This window comes from Leptodactylus fuscus, chromosome 8 (genome assembly GCF_031893055.1).
Source record: "Leptodactylus fuscus isolate aLepFus1 chromosome 8, aLepFus1.hap2, whole genome shotgun sequence".
Classification (NCBI taxonomy): domain Eukaryota; kingdom Metazoa; phylum Chordata; class Amphibia; order Anura; family Leptodactylidae; genus Leptodactylus; species Leptodactylus fuscus.
The window spans coordinates 7,878,454-7,897,440 of NC_134272.1; the positions used below are offsets into that span (position 1 = coordinate 7,878,454).

General features: G+C 46.0%; 1 protein-coding gene across 2 annotated transcripts in view; it reads left to right on the forward strand.

Moving 5' to 3' along the window:
* Nucleotides 1–18,522, forward strand: part of COG7 (component of oligomeric golgi complex 7) — a 32,675-nt gene extending 14,153 nt beyond the window's left edge. For both annotated transcript variants that reach the window (XM_075283779.1, XM_075283780.1), the window contains exons 9-18: nucleotides 1,786–1,913; nucleotides 2,488–2,642; nucleotides 5,763–5,879; nucleotides 8,481–8,546; nucleotides 12,479–12,662; nucleotides 15,521–15,661; nucleotides 15,983–16,066; nucleotides 16,893–17,007; nucleotides 17,287–17,430; nucleotides 17,860–18,522. In XM_075283779.1, coding sequence (XP_075139880.1) covers nucleotides 1,786–1,913; nucleotides 2,488–2,642; nucleotides 5,763–5,879; nucleotides 8,481–8,546; nucleotides 12,479–12,662; nucleotides 15,521–15,661; nucleotides 15,983–16,066; nucleotides 16,893–17,007; nucleotides 17,287–17,430; nucleotides 17,860–18,026 — 1,301 coding nt within the window. In that variant the 3' untranslated portion in view covers nucleotides 18,027–18,522. The remainder of the gene's footprint in view (nucleotides 1–1,785; nucleotides 1,914–2,487; nucleotides 2,643–5,762; nucleotides 5,880–8,480; nucleotides 8,547–12,478; nucleotides 12,663–15,520; nucleotides 15,662–15,982; nucleotides 16,067–16,892; nucleotides 17,008–17,286; nucleotides 17,431–17,859) is intronic.
* The last annotated feature ends 465 nt before the right edge of the window (nucleotides 18,523–18,987 follow it).

An 18,987-nucleotide genomic window follows, 5' to 3' on the forward strand; every position in this document is an offset into this window, starting at 1 on the left:
CTCGCAGGGGGTTGGACCCGATGGCCCTTGAGGTCCCTTCCAACTCTACCAAAAAAAGAAAAAAAAAAAAAAGAAACTCCACTTCTTTGCATCCTTTCATAGGCGCCCCTTCCTCTGAAATCGGTGCAGTCAGGATTTTCTCTCTAGCCCCCACGGTTCCTGAGCAATCAGCGCTGTTTGGCGCCTGATGTGATCACTAGAGACTCTAATGTCAAGTGGGTGGTGTCGGGGCGGCAGCAGGCAAGGGGGCGTGGCTTAGAACTCCTATTATATACAGACTGTGTAACAGCAATATTTAGGGACAAGGTTAGGACAGCAAACTGAAACAGCTACAGATCTAGAGAGACAACTATGGGGTTATGGTTCCCATTAAAGGGATTCTACCATTGAAACTTTTCAATGTCTTCCGGCGCAGGCTCGTAACTTATGGAACGTTCTCCAGCTACAGAAGTGCTGTCAGGCCTTGTTCAGACAGTGTCATGCTCTGTTTCTCCTTAAAGCTCCTTGTTCTTGGCTCTCCAACTCTCGCCTAGTCAATAGTGCTGGCTGATAGCCACGGTAATAGTTGTGAGAACACTACAGCTCCGCTCCGCTCCCTTCCGTGTCACCGCTTAACTCTGCAGCTGCCGAATTTTGCTGAGTTGTGCATTCCTGACCCATATAGATGTCATGAAGGTCAAGGCAGGGAAATATATTGGATATTGGACTATAGATACAGAATAGGGGGTTAAGTGTCTGATTGTTAGGGTCTCTCCATCTTCGACACCCCCCTCCCCCACCGATTACAAGAATAGTGTGCCTAGTATGGAGCGGCGGTTCAGTCTTGATGCCACACTGCTGAAGAGAAGCTGAGCACTTGGATGAAGGACTATAATACCCCTAGTATTGGCAAGGCTTGCTCACTGGCAGTGACCCTCCTCCTCTTTAGCGCCCTTCATTTGTTAGTGGCTGTGTGTGGTATTGCAGTTCAGTAGCGCACACTGATTGCGACATAAGACCGCTTTGGGTACAGCCTCTATCCTAGAAGTATCTGAGTTATATTTGGATCTCAGTTGCAGAGTCACATGAACTTTGCAATAAGGTGATGGGGTTGATAAGAGGCGGTGTGCTTAGTGAGGCATGCGAAATGTGAATACAGAGACACAGCGGTTACCGCTCGCACCCATTCCAGCATGTCGTACTGCAAACATGGACGCCCAGCATTGAAACCTCGGGGCGGATTTTGTAAGAACTCTCCAGGTGCTTTGGTTGCTACCTCTAGTGCCCAGTCATTGTAGGATCGATGTTCTGAGCTGGACCCCTCACAGTAGTCCCTGTAAAAGTCTGTCCTATTGCTTCTGTTTTCGGCTGGGTATATACAGCCGCCCCCCCTTGTGTGTCCTGCCTACCTAATATCTCAAGTGGCGTCTGCGGTGGAATTTATCTAAGGCCCTGAACAGATGCCGGAGTTGGATGCAGACCAGAGATCAGTACTTAGGATGAGGACACTTGAAATACTAGAAGAAAGCGCAAACTAAAGCACACCGTTTTCTTGAGAGGGAGTGTTGCCCGGGCGCACATCACTTCCTGTATGTTGCTGACGGCGGTGCCAGCTTGGTGCATTCTTTTAGTGATGGCGCCCAATATCAACTGCAGCAAACCAGAGCCATAAACTGAACTTATGTAAAATGCAACACCAATATGGAAGCAATGTCAATGAAAATTCAGCGTCTGCTACTTTAATACACGATGTCTGTATTTTAATCCCATATACCGTAATAAGGATGTCTCTGGTTTCTGTTTCAGGGGAGCACAACATTGTGAAAGTGACGGAGCTGGTGGAGGCGGTGTATGGTGCGTACAAACCTTTCCAGCTGCAGTACGGGGGCCTGGAGGAGTCACATCTTCTGATACAGCTGAGTGCTATACCTCTGGTAAGACGGGAATAGACAGTATGTACAGCTATCTCAGGTGTATGGCCAACACAACCGCAACCCCATATGTACAGTAGATTCACGCCTGTGTTCGGGTTTTCATTGTTCCGGTCTATTTGGGGGACTTCTCTCTGCATTTTTTAGGATGAATGGAGAACAGACTTCCTGAGTGCAGATGTGAACCCAGCCTTAAAGGGGGGCTCAGGATTAGACTGGTGGGAGTCGTTGCACCCTTGTCGAACAATTTTGTATAGTGGCCTCTTCAGTGCTCGCTCTCCCACTCTATTTGTAATCGTACTCACTGCTGCAGGATCTATAATGACTTTTTTTTTTTTGCAATTGTGGGCACTGAAGAGGCCCCCAGCAAACCACTGCTTTGTAAAGGCATTGTACGTGCTCAGCCATATGCCTTCACTGTACTTGGCGTGTATCAGATAATAGGTTTCTATGCTGAGTGGTAGCACAATTCTGAACAATTGAACACATGGACGTGTCTAGGACCTCCATCATCTGTGTGTAGCTTGTGTCATGACTTCACCTCTATCCTAAGTATTGTTCTGTCCATGTCATGCAGGAGCACGGCGAGGCTTTAGACTGTGTCCAGGAACTTTCGCACTCTGTGTCTCGGCTCTTCAGCCTGGCATCGGGAGCAGTGGAGCGATGCATCAAACTGACAGATGGACTGGGGGTGTGCGGCCTGCTACAAGCTCTGCAGTCTCTGTTTAAAAAGTGAGTACGGTCACCAATGAAGACCTATAACCTCATGTTACAAAGACACAGGAGAGCCCTTCAGCCCCAGGGCAGATTCGTTCCGGATATGTCACAGCTAATCATAGGTAGTTTACGCTGGCCGGGATCCATGACATCACTAGTCATACTGGGAAAATGTGCAAAAAGCCATTCAGCCTGGTAACCTGCAGCTCCGCACGATGATCAGACACCTAAAAGTTCACCTCTGGACTTGTATTTTCTTGTTTTTTTTTGGTCCCCCATTCTATGTTGTCTTATTTCTTTGTAGAAGTCTGAGCATTTACACGTCCCCTGCCTAAACCTAGGTAAACAGGTTTTCCAATGACCTATCACTATGACCTATCACTGCGGCCTTCCCAAGTTTGCAATTATTTTATTTATTAATTTTTAAAACATGACCCATTAAATATAAGAAAGAAATAACTACATGAAGTCATTAACAATACACTCATTAATAACAGTATCACAGGAGGGGAGCACATGAAGGTGATCGGAGAGGGTCGGTCTGCATAATGAGATATAGCCCGAGCTTCTGTTCCCCGTTTAAGGAGCTAAGTGGGGGGGCCAAGGCAACAGCAGGCCAGGGTGCAACTAGATGGAGGTTTATGTGGTGAGCGAAGGAGAGCCAGCCAGTAAAACCAGCTGGTGTAGTGGGATTTTTGTTTTGTCCTCTATGCATTGAGTTAGCATGGTTTTGTCAAACCAAGGGTTGAGGGGAGTCCATTCTGCTTTCAGAAAACCCCTTTAAATGATTCAATTCTGTCCCCCTGCGGCTACCACTAGAGTGAGCTATAGGGCCTACTTGGGGGCAATTTATTAAAAATTATTTTTCCTACACCAGTCCTAATCCGGTCCTCCACCGGTGTGAGATGTATCAGAATTTAGAGAGTCAAGCCTGTAATCCTGGCTTATCTTGGGCCGGTCCCATGCACCAGATTTGAAATTTACTCCAGCCATGGATTGGAACAGCTATAACTTCTGGCGTAAATTGCAGAAAATCTGTTAGACTGGGTCGTCCAAATCTGTCAGACTGGGTCGTTCAAATCTGTTGGGCTGGGTCGTCCAAATCTCTTGGGCTGGGTCATCCAAATCTGTTGGGCTGGGTCATCCAAATCTGTTGGGCTGCGTCGTCCAAATCTCTTGGGCTGCGTCGTCCAAATCTCTTGGGCTGGGTCGTCCAAATCTCTTGGGCTGGGTCGTCCAAATCTCTTGGGCCGGGTCGTCCAAATCTGTTGGGCTGCGTCGTCCAAATCTCTTGGGCCGCGTCGTCCAAATCTCTTGGGCCGGGTCGTCCAAATCTCTTGGGCCGGGTCGTCCAAATCTCTTGGGCCGGGTCGTCCAAATCTCTTGGGCCGGGTCGTCCAAATCTCTTGGGCCGGGTCGTCCAAATCTCTTGGGCCGGGTCGTCCAAATCTCTTGGGCCGGGTCGTCCAAATCTCTTGGGCCGGGTCGTCCAAATCTCTTGGGCCGGGTCGTCCAAATCTCTTGGGCCGGGTCGTCCAAATCTCTTGGGCCGGGTCGTCCAAATCTCTTGGGCCGGGTCGTCCAAATCTCTTGGGCCGGGTCGTCCAAATCTCTTGGGCCGGGTCGTCCAAATCTCTTGGGCCGGGTCGTCCAAATCTCTTGGGCCGGGTCGTCCAAATCTCTTGGGCCGGGTCGTCCAAATCTCTTGGGCCGGGTCGTCCAAATCTCTTGGGCCGGGTCGTCCAAATCTCTTGGGCCGGGTCGTCCAAATCTCTTGGGCCGGGTCGTCCAAATCTCTTGGGCCGGGTCGTCCAAATCTCTTGGGCCGGGTCGTCCAAATCTCTTGGGCCGGGTCGTCCAAATCTCTTGGGCCGGGTCGTCCAAATCTCTTGGGCCGGGTCGTCCAAATCTCTTGGGCCGGGTCGTCCAAATCTCTTGGGCCGGGTCGTCCAAATCTCTTGGGCCGGGTCGTCCAAATCTCTTGGGCCGGGTCGTCCAAATCTCTTGGGCCGGGTCGTCCAAATCTCTTGGGCCGGGTCGTCCAAATCTCTTGGGCCGGGTCGTCCAAATCTCTTGGGCCGGGTCGTCCAAATCTCTTGGGCCGGGTCGTCCAAATCTCTTGGGCCGGGTCGTCCAAATCTCTTGGGCCGGGTCGTCCAAATCTCTTGGGCCGGGTCGTCCAAATCTCTTGGGCCGGGTCGTCCAAATCTCTTGGGCCGGGTCGTCCAAATCTCTTGGGCCGGGTCGTCCAAATCTCTTGGGCCGGGTCGTCCAAATCTCTTGGGCCGGGTCGTCCAAATCTCTTGGGCCGGGTCGTCCAAATCTCTTGGGCCGGGTCGTCCAAATCTCTTGGGCCGGGTCGTCCAAATCTCTTGGGCCGGGTCGTCCAAATCTCGGGCTGGGTCGTCCAAATCTCTTGGGCTGGGTCGTCCCTGCCCAACAGATTGTGGTAAGCACTTCGGAAAAGGGACAGAGCTGTGTATTGTTTGGTGCAAAACAGCCGTGCCCCCCAAAAAGTTCCACTTTAGCTTATTTTAATAAAGTTCCCCAATGTTTCTACATTGCTCTAAATGATAAGACTGGATCCAGTGATCTCCTCAGCTCCCTCTAGTGGTGCCAACAGGCAGCTAGAATTGACTTGTGTCTCTGTCTATGGACTGTAGGTGATTTGAAGTAGTGCTCACTATATTCAGCATAGGATATTTGGGTCTAAAACCACCCTTTTAAGGAACATTTTTGGGATTTTTTGCAAAGGAGGTGCTAAAGGAAAGGGAAGCCGTTTCGGTTCTTGATAACTTGTGCCCTTTCTCACTATCTGTCCTCACCAGCATCGAGTCAATCCATGTCACCGCTGTTATGTCAGCGCCGTGTCCCAGACAATGTAGTAATTGGCATCATTACACCATGGGCATGGAGCCAGGGTCGTTCAGCTATGACTGATTTATCGGGGGAAAGTCAGTGGATATCATTAGCATTTACTGGCATGGCTCTTGTCAAACAAAGGCAAAGCCCAGTTTTGCTTACTTACCGCTCGCTTGTTGGCAGCGTCAGCGCGTTTTGACATACAGGTGTGAAAAAGCTGTCACGTCAGGTCTTCGCTCCAACGCCTTTCGCTTGTTGTGTTTCATTTTGCAGATACGTCTCAGATTTCACAAACACCCTGCAGTCAATAAGAAAGAAGTACAAGTTGGACAATGTCCCCGCTGATTCTTTATTCTTGGAAGATTGGACGGCCTTTCAGCATTCAGTCAGGTAGAGGTCAAGAGGACGGAGGTCTCAATGTCAATTGTGCTTTACTATATACCAATAGATCGACTCAGATCCAAAGGATCCCTACAGATCAGGGGACTAATTCAGACTAGTCCTCTAGTAAGTGTAATAATGACTTATATGGTCCAGTCTCGCAGACATTTTGCAGATTTTGGAATAGGTTTTAAATGGATCCTATCATTGGATTCCCTTTTTTTCTCCCTAACACGTAGGAATAGCCTTAAAGGGGCTCTATCAGCAAAATCATGCTGATAGAGCCCCACATATGCGTGAATAGTCTTTAAAAAGGCTATTAAGCCTTTAAAAATGTTATATTAAACTACCCCCCCAGTTTTAAAATAATACCCTAAAAAAGAATATGATCTACTTACGCATCGTGCACGCTGGGCGGGCATTCAGGGTGCACCGTCTTCTTCTTCATCCACGCTTCCTCTTCCTGCGATGTCCTCGGGTCCCGTCCTCCTCCAGCGCTCGCGAACTGACATTGATAAAAAAAAAAAAAAAATGGCCTGGGCGCATGCGCAGTAGCATGCGGCTTCTACTACAGCTACTTCACATGCGCCCAGGCCATTTTTTTTAGCAAATGTCAGTTCGCGAGCGCCGGAGGAGGACGGGACCCGAGGACATTGGAGGAAGAGAAGGCGTGGATAAAGAAGATGGCGCACCCTGAATGCCCGCCCAGCGTGCACGATGCGTAAGTAGATCATATTCTTTTTTAGGGTATTACTTTAACACTGGGGAGTAATTTAATATAACATTTACGGTGCCTGAATAGCCTTTTTAAAGACTATTCACGCATATGTGGGGCTCTAGCAGCATGATTTTGCTGATAGAGCCCCTTTAAGAAAGACTATTCTTCTCCTACCTTTAGGTGTCTTCTCCGCGCCGCCATTCGGTAGAAATCCGGGTTTTCTTCGGTATGCAAATGAGTTCTCTCACAGCACTGGGGGCGTCCCCAATGCAACGAGAGAACTCTCCAGTGCCACCTCCATCTTCTTCTGGAACGGCCTTTCTCTGTGTCTTCTTCCGTCCTGGGTTTCAATCTTCTAGGCCTCGTGCAGAGCTGACTGTGCATGCCCGGGCCACAAGAAAATTTGCGCTTACACAACCTTACTGTATAAGCGGCCATTTTCTTGTGGCCTTGTGGCCTGGGCATGTGCAGTCGGCTCTGCCCAAGGCCTAGAAGATTGAAACCCAGGATGCAAAAAGACACGGGGAGAGGGCGTTTCAGAAGAAGATGGAGGCGACGCTGGAGAGTTCTCTCGCAGCATTGGGGCTCTGTTCTACTTAATAGACTGCAGCCTGAGAAGAGGGGAGTCGGTGTCATCTGTGACAGTGTGAGTGGCTGCAGGGAAGGTAGAAGGACGACAGTGCCGGCCTCACCCACTGCCCTCTGCACTGGGAATAACCTATGGGTCAGATCCCGTAGAAATTGATTTTAAAAATATTGCAAAGATAGACGATAACGGTAATGGGGGAAGCTGCAGGACAGAACAGGGTCGGGGGCTTTAGCACACTGCATTGAGATGTCAGACACATTTGTGCAAACAGTGACCTGGATCAGTAGACCTGTGTCCTGCACCACCTTCTTATGTCCACAAAGTTGGTGGAACACAATGTATGTGTACTGTCTTGCAATGTCAGTGTCTTGGATTGCAAGAGGCTGCGGTGACTAATAAGATAAAACTGTGATCATAAAGGGAGTCTGTCACTTGGGTGAAGCCTATTAAGCCAATAGCAAAGTTAGATAGTTCAGGTTCTCCTGACTTTAACGTCATTGTCCCCATGAAAATTCGTGTCCCCGTTGCAGAGATTTTCATTTATTTCAGGATATGTAAAGAACAGTTTGGAGCACCGAGGGCGGCTCCATTGCTCCAAACTGCTGCACCTCACATTGCTTTAACATGCCCCCCTTCTCACCTCTTTGAGTGACAGGGTGGGGGCGCTATGTTGTAGTCTCATCAGGCCTATTGCAGCAGGATGGGTCATAGCAGTTTGGAGCCTGAAAAACTTCCAACTGTGCTGGAATTAGTGGAGCAGCGACTATTAGATGGTAAGAACTAGAACTGGTGCAGGTGGTGAAAGGTTGACTTTAAGGGAATCTGTCAGGTCTACATAGGATACTAAACCACCCAGAGGACCTTATGGATGGGTGATTTAGTGTCCCAAATGGCCAAAATATGATAAACCATTTATATTTACCCAGAGATGAGTCTCCTAAGTCTCCCCGGACTCATCTCTGGTGCTCCCAATACCTGCATAGCTCCTCACTGGTTTGGGGGGAAGTATTCTTTAGCCTCACTCCACCTGTGCCCAATGTCTGGTGCCAACCGCGGTCTCCTCCTTGAGGGAACAGCCAGGACTAGTGCCCAGGAGCCAGGTAAGTATTGTGGCCAGGGACAGAATTAGGATAGATCTACTTGAGACACCAAGTCACAAGGACCTGTGGGAGAGCCGACAGACTTCCTTTTGAGATTGGGAGTGATTGCTTTAGGGATTGATGGGGGCTCCAGCTTGCACCCCAATAGTTGAAAACTTCTGTGATGTGCCAGTCATTTTGATTTCTTTCTTTGTCATCGTCAGGATCATAGCCACTTGTGGAGAATTGCTACGCCAATGTGGAGACTTTGAGCAGCAGCTGGCGAGCCGGTAAGAAGTGTTGTCTGCGTTTTCCTATTTTTGTCATTTTCTAACTACTTGCCGATCAGACGTTGACCATCTACGTTAGATCTGACAGCTGGAGTCCCGAGAGAGAAGGCAGGGACAGTGTGTTACTATCCTTGCCTTCCTGAGCACTGCATGAGCAGCTATGGGAGCCGCCATGATGCTGCTTCTCCCCTAACCCAGCAATCACGGGATCCACAGGGTAATGGGAACTGCAGTCCTAGAGGATCCACATCAGCTCTGGTTATAGCCCAAAAATGTGTCTGGAAAGTTGCATGAAAATATTACACATATAAAACCAGTCCTGAGAACAGAGTGGCCGCAGAGCTGCTTTATCACTGGGCCCCTATAAGCATTCCCTGCATAGTGGGGCCTCACTCTAAGGCAGCCGCATTCAAGTCCAATGTGGTTGGGGGCGCCACTGTGCAGGGAAAAACTGTGAAACAATCCTACGGCTCTAAGATCTCAAGGATGATTTTATTTAGAAGATGGGGCTGACCCTTTCATGTTGCTAATTCCTTCTGCAAAAAACATATCCTAAAAAATTCAACAAGGTCACATTTTCTTCCTTTAAAGGGATCCTATCATTGAAAGTAATTTTGAGCAGACCTATAGGAGTTTACTGCGCATGTGCGCCTATGCGGCCGGCCACCAAAAAAATGTCTGCCCGCTTGTGAAGTTGACTCTGTTCGCGGCCCGCAGGCAGAGGCGACTTGTGCATGCGTTTCACTCTCACCCAGCCGGAAGAAGACAGTGAAGATGACGTTCCTGACGAAGATGGAGGCGGAGCTGGAGTGAGTTTTCTCGCAGAATTGTCTGGGTGCAGAGGACCGCCCCCAATGCTGCGAGAAAACTAATTTGCATACCGACAAGAACCGGGATTGTAGGCAAATGGGGGCGCGGAGAAGACGACGAATGGTAGGAGACGAATAGCCTTTCTTAAGGCTATTCCTACGTGGTACTCAGAAAAAAATTACTTTCAATGATAGGATCCCTTTAAGGCTAAGCAAAGGTTGTCTGCTGTAATTTGTGCCGCAAACCCACAACACAATCTCTATGTGCAGAGTCTAATGAACCCCATTGACTGTAATGGGGCAGGTGAGATGTCAACTGAAAAAAGTTCAGCGTGCAGGATTTTTTTGTATGCCCATTTAAGGTGGACACTGCGACAGTCTCCAGCGCACAATGCAGACTTAGCTGTGGGTTTGCAAACAGATTTCAGTTTGCATTGCAAAAGCTGGAACCTGTAGTGAAAGTCTATACCATTTTGCACACTTGAAATCTCACACATGTGAGGATGAGGTTTAGAGAGACAAACCCCTAAAGTCTGAGATCTGGGAGCACTCTAAATTTCTAGAAGGGAAGTGATCGCACCCGTTTAGGAGCGCTCGGAGATTGCTGGTGCTGGAAATGTGAAGCTTCTTGGTCCCGAGCTGTTGTAAGTATCAAAGGGGTCGGATCTCTTTGGACCTCATATTGGTGAATTTGGTGTTGGTCTGACATGAGACATTTTCTATAGCCTATCGCAGGGTCATCTTGACTGGATTTGACCTTTACGATCTTTCTAAGCAGTTGATGAAAGGGTTAATGGTGCGGTCAGCGCCTCCTTTCATCAGTTCAGTGTTTCCAGTCATATCGGTGTCAAGTGTCAATATTTCCCATGCTGTTTGGGAATAATGTCGGCGTCCCGGCGGCGGTATTGTGCCAGTGTTGTGTGTACCCGCTCTGTTTGTATCTGCCTTATTTTCCTGTTCGTCATAAATCAGACCCCATTGTCAGCCGTAATCCTCCGCTGCGGAGAGGCGTGTTGTGGTTTGGTATTTTTAGACCTTTCCGTTCTTAAGCCACAGGTTTGTTTGTGTACTAAGCCCTACTTAAAATGACAAGTCAGGTTGCTGCCATATTAATTCTACAAGTGCATTTCTGTAATATGAGCCAGACATGGAAACAGCGCCACTCTTGTTCATAGGCTGGGACGGGTACTGCAACTAAAATCAAAGACAAAGTTATTTTGCATGCCTAATACAAATAAAGCACCAAAAAATGTCACAAAATCCACAATAAAATTAGAAATCTTTTTTTAACCAGTTCAGGACATGACATTTTTCAGTTTTGTATTTTTGTCTTTTACTTCCTTCCTTCTGAAAGCCATTTTTTTAAATTTTATTTTACCATTCAGTTGTACGATGGCTTATTTTTTGCAGGGCACATTGTACTTCCTAATGGCGCCATTTACTAATCTGTACATTGTTATGGGAAAATGAAAAAATAAAAAATTGCAAAGTGTAAATTTGGGGAAAAAACACTGATGACCGATTTTTCTTTCTGCTTTTGTTAAACCTAAAAGGGTTAAAAAAAAAATAAAATTATATTAGGCCCAGGGAAGGTGAAAAAAAACATACTCGCCTGTCCCTGGTATTCCGGTTTCTCCCATCGCGGTCCTGTTGCTTCAGCCGCGACGGAATGAGTTCACGCAGAACCCTGTGTGAAGTAGGCCTTAATCTTCTGATTGACCTCAGTGGTCTCGTGTGGCAGGGACTTCCACTTCCACCGGAATAAAATATGGGAACAGCAGCACTAGGACCGCGCTGGAAGACACCGGAGTATCGTGGACAAGCGAGTGTGTATTCTTTTTTATTTGGAGAACCCCTTTAAAGGGATTCTACCATTAAAATCACATTTTTTCTTGATAACACGAAGGCTATTCTACTCCTACCTTTAGATGTCTTCTCCGCGCCACCGTTCGGTAGAAATCCCGATTTTCGTCGGTATGCAAATGAGTTCTCTCGCAGCACTGGGGGTGGGCCTCAGCCCTCAAACAGCACTGGGGGTGTCCCCAGTGCTGCGAGAGTACTCTACAGCGCCACCTCCATCTTCTTTAGGAATGCCCTCTTCACACGTCTTCTTCCGGCACTGGTGGTAAAACTTCTAGGCCTTGGGCAGAGCCGACTGCGCATGCCCGCGGCCACAAGAAAATGGCCGCTTACTTACTGTGTAATGCTCGTTCCTGAAGAAGATAGAGGCGGCGCTGGAGATTTCTCTCGCAGCATTGGGGACGCCCCCAGTGCTGTTTGAGTGCTAAGGACCGCCCCCCAGTGCTTCGAGAGAACTCATTTGCATACAGACAAAAACCGGGATTTCTACTGAACGGTGGTGCGGAGAAGACTTATAAAGGTAGGAGAAGAATAGACTTTCTTAAGGCTATTCCTACATGGTAGGCAGAAAAAATTTGATTTTATTGGTAGAATCCCCTTAAGTAGTTACACATTAGTCATAAAACATTTATATATGATATGATGGAGCAAAATGGTGGCAGGTCACACGATAAAATGGTGCTGAGGCTGTAGTGTAAGGGTCAGTTCACACGTGAAAACCGCCTAGCTTATTTGTGCGAGGTAAAAAACCTCGAGGAGTTTTTTTGATGCTGTTTTTTGCATTCCACGCGGTTTTTGACGAGGTTTTTGACGCGGTTTTCGCTAGCGGTTTTCGCTAGGGTTTTTTTTTCCTATATGTGCTATAGAAACTGCAGGCGAAAACCGCGCGGTAAAAAACCGCGCGGTTTTCGCCTCCCATTCACTTCTATGCAATTCTTCAGGCGTTTTCCACCTGAAGAAAGGTCATGTCGCTTCTTCAGGCGGAAAACGCTAGGAGGAAAAAAAAAGCTAGTGGTCTACATAGACCACCATGTTAAAGGAGAGGTTTTTGAAGCGAATTCCGCTGTCAAAAACCTCCCCTTTGCCCACGTGTGAACTAGCCCTAAGGAAGCAGTTGCATAGTGTACCAAGCCGTAACACCAAACAATAGTAACTAATAATAACAAATGCCGAAAATATCAGTGCATGGATGGAATAGATGCGTATTGTATATTAGCACGTATATATGTGCTGTAAACGTTTTGTACATTGCACCTCTTTTAGGATCCTGTCCACTGCCGGTAAGCACCTGTCTGACTCCTACAGCCCCCGCAGCCTCACCGGCATACAGGAAGCCAACACCGCCGAGCGCAAGAGTTGCAAAAACCCCTGGCAGGAATACAACTACCTCCAGAAGGGGGACCCGGCCGAGTATGCCAGTCTGATGGAGACCTTGTACATGCTGAAGGTGAGCACGGCCTTTGTTTTGTTCTTTCCGCACCACTGGGATGAAAGTTGATAGTCGCCGAGCAATCAGAGATCTTTCTTACGTAATAATAACGCTATCATATGCCGCGCTCCTCCAATATTTGCTGTGCTGAAATCTATCTCCTTTCATCAGTCAGTCAGTACATTTCCTTTCTGTATTATGGACATTCAGTTTATTTCCACCTCTCTGTTATTTAATGTTATCACTTGTTTGTTTCCTCTTAAAGGGACACTAAACCTAAATTCCGTCCTGTCCCTGTTACCTGTTACCTGCATTGGCTTGGGGCGACACGGTGGCTCAGTGGTTAGCACTATAGCCTTGCAGCGCTGGAGTCCTGGGTTCGAATCCCGCCAGGAACAACATCTGCAAGGAGTTTGTATGTTCTCCCCGTGTTTGCGTGGATTTCTTCCCATTCTACAAAGACACTGATAGGGAAAAAATGGACATTGTGATCCCTATATCATATATCCCTATAGGGGGCTCACGATCTACATAAATAGCATTGGCCTAATACATCATAAGGATCAAACAAGAGCCAAAATGTAAGATCAGCCCTACAGCAACCTGGCTTTACTGTGCCTTGGCTGTCAATGAATTGCCCCAATACCGTCATGGCTATTAGCGGTATACTGCAGCAGATAAGGATTGTACCCGCCAGTCCCTCTCCTGTAGGCAGTGACTATGACTGGCAGCCCTACACGGCCTATAGACAGGTAATCTGTGCAATCATTCCTGCAGCGTTTGCCAGCCTCTAGTTCAGGAACTGCTTGTTCTGTTCGGGGCTGTTACACTTGTGGCTGTTGTCCATGGCCGCACCGCCATTGCACCACCTGGCACCGCTCCTGCAGTTTTTGCTCTCGCCATGCTTCTGCTGCCTGCACTTGACATTCAATGGGGCAGTGTGTCATCCGCATCACTCAGCAGTATCTTTACAACAGATTTGTCTGTGGACTGAAAGGATTAAGTAGAGAAAGCATTTACATAACGCCGGCTGTGCTGTAGCACCTTAGCCCCGACATGGGAACCAGCCATGTGCGGTTACAATAGAAATGTACTTTGTGTGGGCCAAGTCTGCAGTCTCTGACGTAGTTAAAGGGATTGTCCAGAAATTGACTAAACAATTCACTGGCATCGGCAGATTTAGGACACTACATCACTGGTGCGTAAGGTCGCGTGTGGATTAATGGGGTCCAGCCATTAGAGTTACAACTGATTGATAGAACAAAGGGGTCTTTGTTCTTGGATATGGCAAAAGGGTCACTTTGTCAAGAGTTAAGCCACATTTTGCATTTACCGTTTGCAATTGCTAACGTGACATATTGTTGCAATGGCATGACAGCTATTTGCATGCGGCTTTGCAATTCTGCACACTACTTCTCCTGCGCCTTGTTCCATCTGGTTAGGTGGGAACCAAGTGGAGATGATCAAATGAGAGTAACACTTAAGATGCAATACTACTACTCATGCCTGGATGTGACAGCTGGAGTCAGAGATTATCTATCTATCTATCTATCTATCTATCTATCTATCTATCTATCTATCTCCTATCTATCTATCTATCTATCTATCTATCTATCTATCTCCTATCTATCTATCTATCTATCTATCTATCTATCTATCTATCTATCTCCTATCTATCTATCTATCTATCTATCTATCTATCTATCTATCTATCTCCTATCTATCATCTATCTATCTCCTATCTATCTATCTATCTATCTATCTATCTATCTATCTCCTATCTATCTATCTATCTATCTATCTATCTATCTATCTATCTATCTATCGCCTATCTATCTATCTATCTATCTATCTACTCTCTATCTATCTCCTATCTATCTATCTATCTATCTATCTATCTACTCTCTATCTATCTCCTATCTATCTATCTATCTATCTATCTATCTCCTATCTATCTATCTATCTATCTATCTATCTATCTATCTCCTATCTATCTATCTATCTATCTATCTATCTATCTATCTCCTATCTATCTATCTATCTATCTATCTATCTATCTATCTATCTATCTCCTATCTATCTATCTATCTATCTATCTATCTTCTATCTATCTATCTATCTCCTATCTCTCTATCTATCTCCTATCTATCTATCTATCTATCTATCTACTCTCTATCTATCTCCTATCTATCTTCTATCTATCTATCTATCTATCTATCTATCTATCTATCTATCTATCTCCTATCTATCTATCTATCTATCTATCTATCTATCTATCTATCTATCTCCTATCTATCTTCTATCTATCTATCTATCTATCTATCTATCTCCTATCTATCTATCTATCTATCTATCTATCTCCTATCTATCTATCTCCTATCTATCTATTTATCTATCTATCTATCTCCTCTCTATCTATCTATCTATCTATCTATCTATCTATCTCCTATCTATCTATCTATCTATCTATCTATCTATCTATCTCCTATCTATCTATCTATCTATCTATCTATCTATCTATCTATCTATCTATCTCCTATCTATCTATCTCCTATCTATCTATCTATCTATCTCCTCTCTATCTATCTATCTATCTATCTATCTATCTATCTATCTATCTCCTATCTATCTATCTATCTATCTATCTATCTATCTATCTATCTCCTATCTATCTATCTCCTATCTATCTATCTATCTATCTATCTCCTCTCTATCTATCTATCTATCTCCTATCTATCTATCTATCTATCTATCTATCTATCTATCTCCTATCTATCTATCTCCTATCTATCTATCTATCTATCTATCTATCTATCTATCTCCTATCTATCTATCTATCTATCTATCTCATCCAACCTTCTGTGTTGTGTCTACAGGAGAAAGGAGCGGTCAATGCCAACCTTCTGGCTGCTGCCCGATCCGATCTCACACGCCAGAACCAGGTGGCACATCAATTGGCATTTGATTCTGTCTTCCTAAGGATAAAACAGCAACTTTTGTTGGTGCCCAAGATGGAGGTAAGTAGTTTCTACTATTCCTTCTGTTTAGTGCTACCACTCCTTCCAGACTCCTGAAGCCCCCAGCAACAAACATAAGGTCGGGCCTTTCTGTAGCTCCGGTTTAGAGGTTTCGATACTACTATGCAGGTGAATAAGGGAACCTTCTCCTCTATGTCCCCCCACTTGTCATGTAGAGCTCATTTGACTACCTTATATATTATTTTTCATTCCTCTCTCCAGCAATGAGGACAGGCAGCCATCTTTCTTGTAGGAATCCAGTAGGTTACAAGTGATTTGTATGACGCCTCTTCACTCTGGTCTCTTATATGTTATTATCAGAGCTGGGGATGCGAAGACAGCGGTGAAACATTGACCGACGACTTGCCGACGTTCAGCCTCACTCCTTTTGAGTACATCAGTAATGTAAGTATGTTTTAAGCAATCTGTTCTTACAATTGTATATCTCCGTCCAGGACAGCCGGGTGACTTTTCTTGGCCATTGAATATGTGACAAAATATTTCACACTTCCATATGGAAGAGGTTATGGCACAAAGATGGGTTATCCTCTATGTATAGGATAGAGGAAAAATATCTGATCAGTGGGGGTCTGACTGCTGACACCACCATCAGTCCTGAGAATGGGGATGTTTTATGTATGGGGGGCATGCCCCTCGGTGGACAGGACGCATCTGCGGTGCCATTGTCTTCAATGGGCTAGTCGAGTATAGTACTTCAGCTATTTCCATTGCTCCCATTGAAGTGAATTGGGGTCTGGATGTGTCCTGTCCAGCACAGCCATGCCTACTTTAAGCCAACAGCTGCAGGCTATATGTACAACGGGGGGTTAAACACTCGCTGTTCTCAGAATCAGTGGGGGTCTCATTGGTCAGACCACCACCGATTGACCCCCACTGATCACTGCAGCTATGGCGCCAATCGGAACTGGGAAGGAGGACTGATGTCCCGGTGGATGGACGCACATCTATTAGTCACTTATGACCTACTCTGTGAGTACCCCATAAATATCTAGGATGAGAATAATCCTTTAATACATAAGATTGATGCAGTCATGACTATTGGATGATGACTCCTCATGAGCTGGGAAGGAGGGCTGATGTCCCAGGGGATGGACGCACATCTGTTGGGCATGTGAATCCCATATTAAGTCATAAGATTGACGCATACGTGACTGTGGGGATGTTTCATGATGACTCCTCGTGAGCTGTCCTTTCACCTTTGTGTTATTAGATCGGTCAGTACCTCATGTCCCTCCCTTTGCATCTTGAGCCTTTTGTCACCCCAGAAGATTCAGCTCTGGAACTTGCATTGCACGCTGGGAAATTGCCCTATCCTCCCGAACAAGGTGAGTCCTCAGTAATCCCTCTGCGGGACTAGAAACGTTGGATCGTTTGATTTATAGATCGACTGCGCCTTCCCCTATTCACCCGCTAATGGCTTTCTACTGCCAAGAATATTAGGCCAAAGTTTATAAAGGCTTCTCTATATTGTACACCCAGAAAACATGCAAAACCTCGCCAAATATTAACACTTCTCAGACTTACAGGAACGGCCTGGGTTATCAATCTTACGATGATTAGGTTATTCTGTTTGGCCGACTTCATGTACTCTGTGGACATTGCAGGGGAAGAGACTCCAGAACTGGACAACATGGCGGATTATTGGCTGGGATCGCTAGCGAGAGCCACCATGCAGACGTACTGTGATGTCATCCTACAAATCCCCGTCCTTACAGCGCACTCCAGCAAACAGCTGGCAACCGATATAGGTGAGAGATCACAATTCTTTCTGTATTATCTTGGGCAAATATTTGGTACGGTCTCTTAATTCCGTATATAGATGTTCTGCCTGATACAGTCAGCATTCGTCCATTGGATAGGTAAAGCAAGTTAACTCCGCACCGGATCACTACTGATAATGAGAACGTCATTCGGACTCTTCCTCATAATGGAGATAGTAAATGTAGGGGGAAAGTGATCCTGCCATTACAGATCTTTTTAAATGTAATACATACAGTAGATACCAGCAAGAGGTCGTTGTCTCAATGGCCTATACTTGGGGTCCTGAAAGGGACAATATCCCAGTATCTTGCCTCCATATATTTGCCCTATATTCTCCACTATGAAGAGGACGACCCCCAGTGCATCTGACTGTATACTATTACTCCATCTAACCTTATTGTATGTTGTCTACCTAGATTATCTGATCAATGTCATGGATGCCCTGGGTCTGCAGCCCACCCGCACTTTACAGACAATCGTCACACTAGTCAAGACCAAACCTGAAGACTTCAGACAAGCAGCGAAACCCTTCCCCAGGAAGATCTCCTCCTCCATTGCAGCAATGAGAAACATTGAGTACTAATGGACCCGACCATAGATGTAGTAGTGATGCTTATACCTACATGCTCTCTGGCATCAGCAGGGTGCAACAGAGCATGTACTCAAGTCAGGTACTCATAGAGTTAATGGACTGCGGTGACATGTCCTTGTATTATGGGATACCTGTAAACTTTACTGCCAAATGTAAAGAAAACGGAATATATTTATTAGGATCGGTCTGGGGCTTTCTTATGTTTTATAGAAGGTTTAATGTGTGTTTAACGTGTTTTCGTACAAGGCCCCTCAAGTCCTTTCAATTTCACTTGTACAACCTTGGAAAACTACAGCTTGCCCTGCAAAGAAATGAGCCTTTACACAGCAACATAGATGGAAATAGAAGATAAGGTTATGGGTGTCAGAATATGGCCATGCAAGGGAAATGGGATTTGTAAGTAATAAAATGTAACAAAAACTAAATCCATTTGGGATCACAGTTATAACATTGATTCACAAAATAAAGGAATTGCATTTTTTCCCCAGTTTACCCCACATAGTATTATTTTTTTACCATTTTACAATACATTTTATGAAGTATTGCCATTGCAGCCCCATGTCAGCGGAGCATTCTGGATCATGACTATACGCTTCGTACATCTGCTGGATTTCCCGGTCCAAACCTATTCAGCCGATGCGACTCCTTGTATCTTAGTGATCCATGATGCTGGGATATTAGTACAGTAGAGCCGTATCCTAGATCACTATGGTGCAAGGAGTCCGGTCTCCTGACTAATTTTAGGATCAGGATAGCCAGCCAATGTACAGACCAGATTTTCCAGCCCAGATTGCCCTGTGTGCATCCAACCTTAAAAATGCAACTTGTCCCACAGAAAACAAGCCCTCATGGATGTGCCAATGGAAAAGTAAAACCATTACAGCTCTTGGAAAGTGAATTCTGTCTTCTGTACTGTAGATTGCTGCTTCACAGACTTGTCTTAGGTCACTCC